At 36.3% G+C, this 12,125-nt stretch overlaps 2 protein-coding genes across 2 annotated transcripts in view; one reads left to right on the forward strand and one right to left on the reverse strand.

Annotated features, from left to right (window-relative positions):
* LOC107548890 (uncharacterized) overlaps nucleotides 1-5,180 on the forward strand; it is a 13,682-nt gene extending 8,502 nt beyond the window's left edge. Inside the window, exons 3-4 of the mRNA XM_016229746.1 lie at nucleotides 3,986-4,594; nucleotides 5,134-5,180. Of these exons, the coding sequence (XP_016085232.1) occupies nucleotides 3,986-4,594; nucleotides 5,134-5,180 (656 nt within the window). The remainder of the gene's footprint in view (nucleotides 1-3,985; nucleotides 4,595-5,133) is intronic.
* Nucleotides 5,181-6,481: 1,301 nt separating this feature from the next.
* Nucleotides 6,482-12,125, reverse strand: part of LOC107548892 (phospholipid phosphatase-related protein type 5-like) — a 54,298-nt gene continuing 48,654 nt past the window's right edge. Inside the window, exons 6-7 of the mRNA XM_016229747.1 lie at nucleotides 11,489-11,623; nucleotides 6,482-7,072 (exon numbers count right to left, since the gene is read on the reverse strand). Of these exons, the coding sequence (XP_016085233.1) occupies nucleotides 7,043-7,072; nucleotides 11,489-11,623 (165 nt within the window). The 3' untranslated portion in view covers nucleotides 6,482-7,042. The remainder of the gene's footprint in view (nucleotides 7,073-11,488; nucleotides 11,624-12,125) is intronic.

A 12,125-nucleotide genomic window follows, 5' to 3' on the forward strand; every position in this document is an offset into this window, starting at 1 on the left:
TATTTAATATATAAACAACCTATTTTTCTGAAATATATACATGCATATGTGTGTATTTATATATACATAAATATACACAGCACACACATATTATGTAAATAAAAACTAGTTTGGATGCGATTAATCACGATTAATCGTTTGACAGCACTAATATATTCACATTGACTCATTAATGAGAATTTTCTGTTCTGTTCTGTTTTAGTTTAAAAAAATTATTAAAGTTATGTCTGATGAGTGGGGCGGGGCCGAGAGCCGTGGGAACGGAGCGAGGCCGGTGGAGTAACTGATAATAAGCGACACCTGCACCACTCACTGGTCTCGAGTCCCTCGGAGGAGCTCCGGAAGGATAAAATGAAGAGCTACGACAGTGAAAGATGAGATATATATATATATATATATACACACACACATACACACACACACACACACACACAAAGTTCATCTCTAAAATAGCCTAAGCTGTCTAGATTGGCCTGGTTTGTTGGTTTTAGAGGGCACTTGTCATCTCAAGACTAGTTTCGTATACTCACAGTATTTTTACAGCATTACAACCGCTCTCTGTTTCACTTGTCCTTATTTTTTAAAATGAATGTAGTATGTCGTTTGTTTTCTGAGCAACTTCTAAGCAGCCAAGCAGCATGTCGGAGCTCAACAAGGGCTCTGTGTGAGTCACGACCGCCACTGACTATTAGATGCACAAATGACACTTCACTCACAACACCGCTCTGGTACTGAGTCATATGTGCTCAAATCATATACAATTATTGTAATTGATACGATTACCAACCCAACTCACTGCAATGGACATTTCTTGCATTGACATTTTCTCTGTCAAAGATAAAAAGAAGGAACAGTTCACCCAAAAATGAAAATTTGCTAAAAATTTACTCAGATTTGGAGAAATTTAGCATTGATATATAATCACTTGCTCACCGATGGATCCTCTGCAGTGAATGGGTGCCGTCAGAATGAGAGTCCAAACCGCTGATAAAAACATTACAATAATTCACAAGTAACCCACACCACTCCAATCCATCAATTAATGTACTGTGAAGCAAAACATTTCTTAAAAAAAAAAAAAAAAACGGGGGGAAAAAATCTAGAGATCCATTTAAATTTAAACCGCTGCTTCTGGGAAAAATATCAATTCATAATCCATAATAATGCTTCCTCCAGTGAAAAAGGCCAGCACCTGTTGTCCTCTTACATCAAAATCCATGCACCAACATATTTGTTTATAAGTTTGGCCTTGTAACAATGCTTGATCTGTGCAAATTTCTCTCCTGATTCAGACAACATGACTGGAGAAAGCAATATTTCATTTTCACAGGAGAAAACAACATTCTGGATAGAGGACTCACATTTTAGGTGGAAACAATTTAGATTTTAAAAATGTTATTATGAATTTATTACAAACATGCAACTTTTTACTGGACAAGATGTTAATTCTTGTTGTGTGGATTATTGTGATGTTTTTATCAGCTGTTTGGACTCTCATTCTGATGGCACCTATTCACTGCAGTTCAGCCAATTTAAATTTTTGGGGTCAACTATTCCTTTAATGGTAACATTAGGACTTGTTCATTAATAATTTCACACATATTGCATATTTATGTGCACAGTTCTCACTCTGAATTTCTGACAAATTCACAACATGTGCATGTACACAGAAATGTGTTTCTGTCATCATTCATCATTGTTGATGAATCTGGATTATTCTAAATGAGGGCAGGTGTATCTACAACTAGTAATTTGCATAAAACACGCCCAGGGCGTGTTCATTTAAGGGTTTTCCACGCAAAACCAATTCTCAAAAAACAGGCTTTAATTGACTGCATGTGTTTTAGAGGTCATAATTCAATTCATTTGAATTCAATTAAAAAATGTAATACGCCTGTACAAGCTGCATTTTTTCCATGTAATTTTTTCATAAACAATGAACAGTTTTATTTCACTTTACTATACTTTTCACAAACTCCAGTTTTGGCATCTTCTCAAAATGTTGTGAATAATAACAAAAAAACTAACATTCATGCTGCATATTATGCAGATGTCTCACAGGAGCAAATATCAGCCAGATGTTGTTTACTCCAATCTCATTATATATACAGCGGGGCCCTAAAGTCTGAGACCACAGTGAAAATTTTATTTAAAAAAAGAAGAAGCCAATTTAAAAATAGGAAGAAATTTGTACGATTTCTTGGTCACACTTGGACTCTTTGTACAGATGTTCTTGCATTCATTAAAGCACAATATTCTTTTTAGATCATTTTCAAGGCATGCTGGGTAACATGATCACCAGGTTTAACTTGTGGAGTTCATGCAGAGTGATAATGTCATTAAAGCAAAAGAGGGACAAAACAAATCTGATATTCCAAAGTTCATTAAATATAGAAACATTTCAGCATGGTAATTTATTAATTGGAAAATAATTGAAATTTGTCTCAGATTTCCCTAATATATCGCTCTCTGCTCTCCAGAGGTTAGATGTTGAAGACATTTGCATTTAAACCTTCCACCACTCACCTTCTCTGGAGGAAACGGTGAGTCATTGCGAGTCCCACAGCGTCAGTGCAGTTTTCTGAAAGATAGCCGTAGAGTGGGACATCGATCAGAGCCGGGCCATGCTGGGCTCAGACCTGACATTTAAAAATCGGACCTGTGATTAATCATCGGCCTAACAGGGCTCAGACTTCACAGCATTTGTAATAAAGCCCCATGGACACTCAAAGACCCAAGAGCATCTCTTACATCTCTGTGATAGACATAACCTTGTTAAACAGTCTAAATAGGAATGTTTATATTTACCCAAATATCCTGGGAGGATTCATTCTTGTTCCCGAAGCAGACATTAGATCTTCTCAACATATTTTAACGCAGGTATGAAATCAATATGATGCAGTTTAGCTCCAGCCCTAAACCAGCTAATAATGGTTTATAGGATTAGCCTACTTCAAAATTACCGGCAGGTGTGTTGGATCATCAGAATAGCCTTTCCAGTTATTCTTTTCTAGGAGTGTTAGCAACAATAATAAATAGCCCAAATAGTGCTAGTGTAGTTAATTGCGTCTATATTGGGGTAGCAATGAAAAATAGCAATTTCCAGAAAACACTACTTATTTGGCTGATTCATGAGGACACAGAATTGTGACCAAACTACATTTCCCATCATTCTCTGTAGCAGCATAAGATTGATGCTGGTAGGTTAGTATTTACAAGTTGGGAAGTCAAATCTTTCAGATCACTTTAGTCAGAGCAAGATGCCAGGTTTTTAACTGCTTCTGCAAAATGATTAATAAATAAAGCACATCAGGTCCACTTTATTTATTCATCAAATAAGTTTTTTATGTTTTTATACAATTTATGAATGTGCTGTACACTGATTACACATTTTATTATAATTGTACAATATTGTATTTTGTATATGCAACTTAGCTAGTTTTAGTGTAAATAAAAAACTTACATTTGAACAAATCTACTGTCAGGAGCTACAGATGATGCATCCATTGTGTCAATCATGTTTTTTCACTGACTCAAAATACCACATTTTCCACTCATAATTTTGAAGCACCAACTTTATGTTGAAAGAAAGCTTCCTGTCAAGAAAGATAATTAGAGAAATATACAAAATATTACAATAAAGAAAGAGGGAAAAACTTAAACAAGCACAGAAACCTCAATAATAATATTAGTAATAATAATACAATTAAAATGCATTAAAATATTGATCATAAGAAATGTTTCTTGAGCAGCAAATCAGCATATTATAATGATTACTGAAGGCTCATGTGACACTGAAAACTGGAGTAATGGCATTGCAGGAATAAATTACGTTTTAAAATAAACTGTAAACTGTAATACTATTTTTCACAGTATTATGGCTTTTACTGTATTATTCATCAAATAAATGGAGCCTTGAGGAGGACAACCATCTTCTTTCAAAAACATAAAAAACCTTATATACCACTGTTTTTGTTGTTAACAGATGATAATGCCTTTCATCAATACCAGAAGGCTAAACAGAAAATTAGGCACAAGTGCAGTTACTTGGACGAAAGGAACATCATTTTGTCCCCGCATTTATTTGCTCAGCCCACGTCATGCATATCTGGAGCAAATGATGCATCGGATGACGCAAACTCAAGATGGAAAGCATCTCAAATCAGTAGCGTCCCCACTAAGTCTGCCAGCCCAGACGTGAACATTACCACTGAGAGACCAAGTGCACCAGACCCGAGCTGTGTACCCATAAATCCCAGCGTATCTACTGATTCAATGACCCAGAGACAAAATACTGTCAGCGAGAACTCACTGCAAGTACATATCGTAGAGGTGAACGGGATTCTGCCAATGACTGAGTGGATTCCGGAATCATCTCATGAGCAAATGACGGAGGAAACCACATCCTGGAGGTGTGCTGGACTTGTCTCAGCGAACAATGAAACAAGGAGTCCTGAAGCTCTTTGGAAAAAGGCATCTGGAAAGAAAATCGAATGGTGCCATGAGCGCCTGGCTAAGGCGGCCCACCTTGGGTCATCATCGCCCATCGCAGCCAGACCCAGAGTGATGATCCGGAGACTGGCACGAGGAAGAGGTTACAGAGGGACAAGCAGGCATATCAGCTGTATTTTCAGCATCATTCCTCCAGTCTTCAGTGTCACATGATCTTCAGAAATCAGTATAATATGCTGATCTGCTGCTCGAGAAACATTTCTGATTATTATCAATGTTGGAAACAATTGTGCTGCACAATATATCTGTGGAAACTGTGATGCATTTCATTTTTCAGGATTCACAGATGATTAGAAAGTTCAAAAGAACAGCATTTCTTTGAAATGGAAATCTTTTGTAACATCGTAAATGTCTTTACTGTCACTTTTAATCAATTAAATGCATCCTTGCTGAATAAAAGTAAATCAAATCTTACTGACCCGAAAATGTCGTGCCATAAGATAAGGATAACCCAGAGTATTTCTTTAAATGGCACCACAACATGACTGAAACACAGGGCCGGAGATTTGAAATATAAAATAGCGCAGCACTGCCTCTTTTCAGAATAAAATAATGTTGGAGACTAATTTATATCCACAATTTTACACATGAGGCATCACGGTTTGTTTTTAATGATCACAGGAGGAGAGGTGGCTTTCTTGAACATTAACAATATCGATCCTCAGTGAAAGACGTGCTGGCCATTAAAACAAATGTCTATGTGAGTATCATTATGTTGAGCACTGGTTAAATGGACGTGTCTGATGGACCGACTCATTATTTTAGTGAGATGGCTGGTGATTGTCTTAGCAGATGATCAGTCTTTCACAGCTGGGTGATTTCAACTCACACTCAGGCTACGTTAACACGAAGCCAGAGCTTTCCCTATCCGATCGTTTTTTTCCCCCTTGTCTCAAGAAATATCTGCGTCCACACTAAACCATGAAACCGACACAAAATGTTGTAGTATACATGCCGTATGTGGCACTGTAATTCTGCCACAGAGATACACTAAAAACGGAGAAGAAGACTTGAACTATGCGCATAAACCTTGCACGTGGTATACAAACAAACATGGAACAATACGTCCTCAAACACTGCTTCACCATGAAAGCCTATTGGCCACGGAGTGAAACTGAATCCTGGCTCACAAGTTATCTAACCAAAGGATCTGGAACCTTTAGATCCTTTGTAGGTGAGTACTACAGTAGGTGAGTACTTGCATTTATCCGAGCTTTGGTATTTTTTTTATTTAGATCTTTCAACAGGTATTTTTAGCTTATTTTCTGCCTTATTTTTGTGGACACAGTGTAGGTACGTATGTATGGAAGCCCAATTCTGCCTCAGAGTAAAAAATAAAAGACATGGCCTATAAAAATAGTCACAATTTGAGAAATAAAGTCACACTGAGATTATAATTTAGATCAATACATTTGCGATTAAGAGATATTAATCTGCAATTAAGGGAAATAAACTCATATTGAGAGATGAAATCATAATTATGAGAAATAAAATTACAGTTGTGAAATATAAAGTTGCAATTATGAGAATGAATGAATGAATTGAATTTGAGACTTTAGTCACAATTGTGAGATATAACGTTGCAATTAAGAGTCATATTGTGAGATAAAAAACCCAGTTAAGAGAAATACATTTGCAATTGTGAGATATTAAAATCACAATTATGAGAAAAAAGATGCAGTTGTAAGGTATGAATTCACAATTTGAGACTTCAGTCACAATTTGATTAAAAAGTTGCAATTGTGAGATATTAAGTTGCAATTAAGAGAAATTGTGATATTGAGACATAAAATCACAATTATATGGTTCCAATTTTGAAACAATCACAATTTGTTTCAATTTTGAGATATTAAGTTCCAATTAAAAAAAGTAATAAATAATATAAATGAAGTCATACTGTGAGACATAAAAAAAAAATCACAATTATGAGATAAAGTTGCAATTATGACACATATGACTTCTGCCACAATTTGAGAAATCACATTTTCAAGAAATAAACTCCCAATTACCTTCTTTTTTTTAAACTCTGAGGCAGAAATATGCTTCCAACTGTTTGCACTCATCCAATGCAAGCACTAAACGAGAAAAAATTATATAGGAATAAACATTTTCTGGAATATACGACACCGAAAATTTCCACAACTACAAGATAAGTCCATTTTGAATTCCAAGCGCAGGTATTTGCATCAACCTGCCATAAACCTTTCAAACGCAAACACAGACACATATACGCTCTCCACATATGCGAGCAGCGGAGATATTCTGAGCTCTAGATGAGAGCTCGGTCTGCAAGAAAGCCAACAGAACCGGTCAGGGAAATGTGAAGTGCTGCTTCAGTCATTAGTTGCGTGATGGTAACAGTTATTAGTTGATAGGACCAATATTTCCACACACACAAAGCAAGGGCAGAGCGATCCAAAACGACACCATAGAGAATATGACCACTGCGTTAGCGTTGAGCCGGGACTATCGGGACTGGACGGTAAACAGCGTGGATGTCCAATGTGTCTGCCACACCGGCGAATCAAGGTCACGTGATCTCAGCGAAGGCGATGTGATTCTGTTGACAGAGTGAGACAGAAGGAGCAATGTCAGCAAAAACTTGAGAAGATCAAATACATCAAATCTGCTCTGGCAGCGGAAAGACTCTTTAGATGCAAACTGTTTTCACACAGGGTTTGAGGAGAAAAACATTTACACTTTTTACACAAGTGTGACTAGCAGCAGCTGTTTAGCACTCTACCTAAATTCACTGCAAAATAACATCTTGTTTTCCAGTAAGAACATCCTTTATTTCTTTTTCATTAACCTCTTGAATTTGTTACAATAATGCTTACAGCATGAAAAAATAAGCCCAAATAATTGATATCATCATTTTATGCATCTTACTAAATGTTATAAATATTTTACTTTTACTTTAAATAAATGTATTAAAAATGAGATATATTCACTAAAAACAAGTCTTAATATCTTTTGAGATGCAATTACACTTGTTAAGTAAATCTTAAGGATGTTTACATATTTTAACTGGAAAACAAGACCAAAAGGAAAACAGAAAGTGTTCATTACTTTTTTTTTGTTTTTTTTGCAATTACACTACCATGTTTAATGTTTTTGAAAGAAGTATCTTCTGCTCACTAAGTGTGCATTTTTTTGGAGCAAAAACAGTAAAACCCATAATACTGTGACATTTGACTACAATTTAAAATAACTGTTTTCTATTTTAATATATTTAGTGTCATTTATTTCTCATTACTCCAGTCTTCAGTATCACATGATCCTTCAGAAATCATTTTAATATGCTGATTTGCTGCTCAGAAACAATTAGCAATGTTAAAAACAGCGCTGCTTAATTAAAGAAAACCCTTTTTATGATTATTAAATAGATAGAAAGTTCAAACGAGCAGCATTTATTTAAAATAGAAATCTTTTGTAACATCATACGTCATTACTGTCACTTTTGATCCATTTAATACATCCCTGTGGAATAATAGCATTAATTTCTTTAAAAAATTATTGTTTAATTATTATATTATTATAGGATAGGATAGGATAGGATAGGATAGTTCCGGTCCTTGATTCTGATCCATGCATATATAAATGGGCATTGAAAGGGATTCTGCTGGAGTTGAGATTTAATGATAGCTAAAATTTCATGGCGCAGAAACTACACGCTGCATTAGAAAACTCTAATAAATAATACAGCTGGAAATGGAGTGAGTTCATCAGAGATTCAGCAAACATGAAGAGCGATCACAGAAAAGCGTTCCGCAGGTCACATTGCTGAAATATACACTGTGACCTTGGCGGAGAATATGGGGCGGATTTTGCCAAAACAAATTATTTCTTGCTTCCAGTCACATTCGCCATGATCCGGCAGTCTGTGTGATTTGAAGAGACAAAACAGAGATGCGGATTTTCCCCGCCTTGTCCTCCCACTTTCAACGGCATTATGGTTTCTGACAGCAATCTGTCTGGGGGATATTTCAGCAGAAAGCAAAGTGGAATCGTCTGTTTTCCATACCCAGAAACCTCACGGGACATTACTGCATCCAAACTTCATCTACAAGGACGGAGAGATATCGCAAATAAATCTCTCGAATCGGCACCCTTGACTAAAGAAGATTAGCATTTTTATTGGTGGAAAGAGCCCTCAATATCCTACACATTTCATTTGCTGCATTTCAATAAACCGTCTGTGAACCGACATTGTTCCCAAATGGTTTTATTGCAGCTGAATAAGCACACAAGAACAACATTTAATCCCTCATATACTGCAGAGAGAAAATCAACACCGCAATCTGGGATTAAATTATCCTCTCGTTTGCTTACTTGCAGGATCGTGAAATGAATGTGTAAATAAAAATGTTTAAAGGGTCATACTTGCAGCTTAATTACAGTCTGACGGGGCTCAGCGGTGGCCTGTGGCTTAATTAAAAGCTGAACATGAGGTCTGACTCTCTGCCATGGAGGATATCGGCTGCTTGGGAGCGCCTCAGGAACAGAGGGATTTCAAACGGGTTTCAAGTCTCTGAGGGCTTAGTAGTGCATTTCGACTTCTATTCGAGGTGCGGGATTGCTGACGGTTTTTAGGTCACCCAACTCAAACACCAACACCAGGACTTAGGTCAGGTTTTAAATGGATTCTGGAGCACCGGCTATGAAAGAAAACGGACTGGAAGCAACTGTGCGTGCAAGGAATTCTCATTAGAACACGAAAGCTTCGAATTATATGACTCAGGTATATTGCAAAAAACAAAAAAACAAAAAAAACAACAACCCTGATGTCTCCTATCACAGTGTAGTGTACTAACAGAACAAAACAAAACAAAACAAAAAAACTCAAAGTTATTACTAGATAAAGACCCTTATTCTGTATCAAAATCAAATATTTTGAGAAAAATAAATCCTTTTTGGCCAATCAGTCAATATCAACAAGTTGGGTTGTTAGTTCAACTAAAACTATAGAAAATGTTACTTTAAATATTTAAATAAAACTTAAATCAAACACATGAAATTCACATTAAATAAAATTTAATATTTAAAAAACGTATAAAATAAAAAAAAATAATAAAAACTACATAGACATATGTTTAATGTATTCTAATATAAAAAAATTAAAAAACAACAAAATTACTAAAACTTTAACTTAAAATGAAAAAATAAAAACTAATTCAAAATATAAATTAAACTATGATAAAAACCATAATCAATACTATAATAACACGGTATATAACTAGGATACAGAAAAATGACAGTAGATCTTTAAATTGGTAGAATTTATATTTATTAAAATAATTAGTGAATATTTACAGTATATTATATATAATATAATTATTGCATCATACTTTTAATATTTTATTAATATAAAAAAAATGTGGTTTTATATATACTGTGTGTGTATACTAATATATATATATATGTGTGTGTGTGTGTTCAAAATATTCAATAATTATAAAACAATTACTGTAACAAGACAAAGGTCAACTGATTGCACCTTGAAAATGACTGAAAATATCTTTTTAAAAAGTAAATGAAAAATCTGCACATTAGCTTTAAAGGGTTAGTTCACCCAAAAATTTTAATTAGGCTGTGTTTTACTCACCCCCGAGGGATCCTAAGTGTATATGACTTTCTTCTTTCAGACGAATCCAGTTATATTAAAAATTGTCTTTGATCTTTCAAGCTCGATCATTTCACTCAGCGGGTTTTGCAGCACTCAACGGGTGTTGCAGTGCTTCAGTTCAAAAGAAGTGAAATAAAAAGTGCCCATCCATTAAAAAAAAGTGTCTTACCTGGCTCCGGGGGGGACAAAGGCCTCCTGTAGCGAATCGATGCGTTTTTGTAAGAAAAATATCCATATTCAAAACGTAATAATCACTTGAATCTAGCTTACGCTCACACTGTAGTAAACGAAGCAGTTCCGGGGGAATGACGTATGAGGTGGGCTTTGCGCACGCGTGACTCAGAAGTGACGCACGTGGAAGCGCAGTGGAGAGATCAAAACAAAACAACGGTCACTAATTTGAAGTACAAAACGAGAATTTGTAAAGAAGAATGTCGGAGGATTTCGATATAAGCCAAGAGGAGACAGGTTTTCCTTTGCTAAAGTAAGGAAACTTTGCTTCTTTTGATCCTGTAAACAAACGTTTACTTTTAACGTTTATTTTTCTTACAAAAACGCATCGATTCGCTACAGGAGGCCTTTGTTCATCCCCCGGAGCCGTGTGAAACACTTTTTTTTGTGGAAGAGTGCTTTTTATTTCACATCTTTTGGACTGAAGCAATGCAACACCCGCTGAGTGCCATGAAACAGCTTGAAAGATCAAAGACAATTTTTTTGATATAACTCTGACTGGATTCATCTGAAAGAAGAAAGTCATATACACCTAGGATGCCTCGGGGGTGAGTAAAACGCAGTCTAATTTTCATTTTTGGGTGAACTAACCCTTTAAGTTCAGAAGAAGATCAGATGCAACCATAAAGATTGAACTGCAAAGGACTTGAAAACATGCAGACAGAGATGCCAAAGCTCTGGGTACGCTTTAATTAGCTACAGGTAATTGGTTTGTTCAGTTGAAATGAACATGATTGGGTTTTAACTGGGTTTTAATGACGTGCTGTTGTACTCCAGAGCTTTGGCAGCCTGATCTCCTCACACAGGTGCGCATACGTTTATTGCCTTGTGCTCTGCAGGTGTCTGAAGCGGCTGCTTTTGCCTGTGATCCAGCTAAAGAAACTCAGGAGACGGCCTTTCAGAGAGCGGGACGACAAGTCCTCATCATCATCCATTCTCATCTCTGTCACCTGAGGGACAGGAGCGCACGGATACACATCTTGTTGATACGAGCGCTCAAACGGACACAATTAGGACCCTTGAGAGCTGATTCAACACTCTGCACACAGGACATGTACCATGCGGCAGTTCATTTGACAGCATGGTTCCAAGTGTGCTTTTGTCGACTGTACTCTGTACCTGTGAAGCGATGTACTTCTCCAGCGGACTCTCAACCCTGGGCGAGCTGACCATCGGATTGTTGCTTAGGTGGTCCTGTGGGGGATCCTCGTTCAGCAGTTGTTTGCCTTTGAAGTTATGGACCACACACACCACCTGAAAACATGAAAAATATAACATTATTTAAAGGGATAGTTCACCCAAAATGGGTAACCAAACAGCCATTGACTTCCATGGTATTCATTTTTCAACATTCAAAAGATCTTCAAAATATCTTTGGTGTTTAACAGTAGAAAAAAACTCATACAGGTTTGGAACAACCTGAGGGTGAGTGAATGATGACAGAATTTTCATTTTTGGGTACTATCCCTTTAAGGGGAAAACAGGATTATTTTGCTCTTCTCTTAAATAAAAGTTTGATGAATGCTGACAACACAAAGTTCACTCCTCAGTCCATTCAAAAACAGTGTGAACATCAGTATGAAAATCTCAGTCAAGGCATCTTACATTACAAACATGCATAAATAAGCATCTGTAAGTTGATGGAAATATGTAAATAATATGAAGGTGTGAACTTTGAAATGGCAGGAATTAATGTGTAACACCTGCAGAAGAGAAAAGTGCTGCATGAACGCCAGTGTGCAATGAATTCATTTCT

Source organism: Sinocyclocheilus grahami, unplaced genomic scaffold, assembly GCF_001515645.1.
Source record: "Sinocyclocheilus grahami isolate Dianchi unplaced genomic scaffold, SAMN03320097.WGS_v1.1 scaffold357.1, whole genome shotgun sequence".
In the NCBI taxonomy this organism is placed as follows: domain Eukaryota; kingdom Metazoa; phylum Chordata; class Actinopteri; order Cypriniformes; family Cyprinidae; genus Sinocyclocheilus; species Sinocyclocheilus grahami.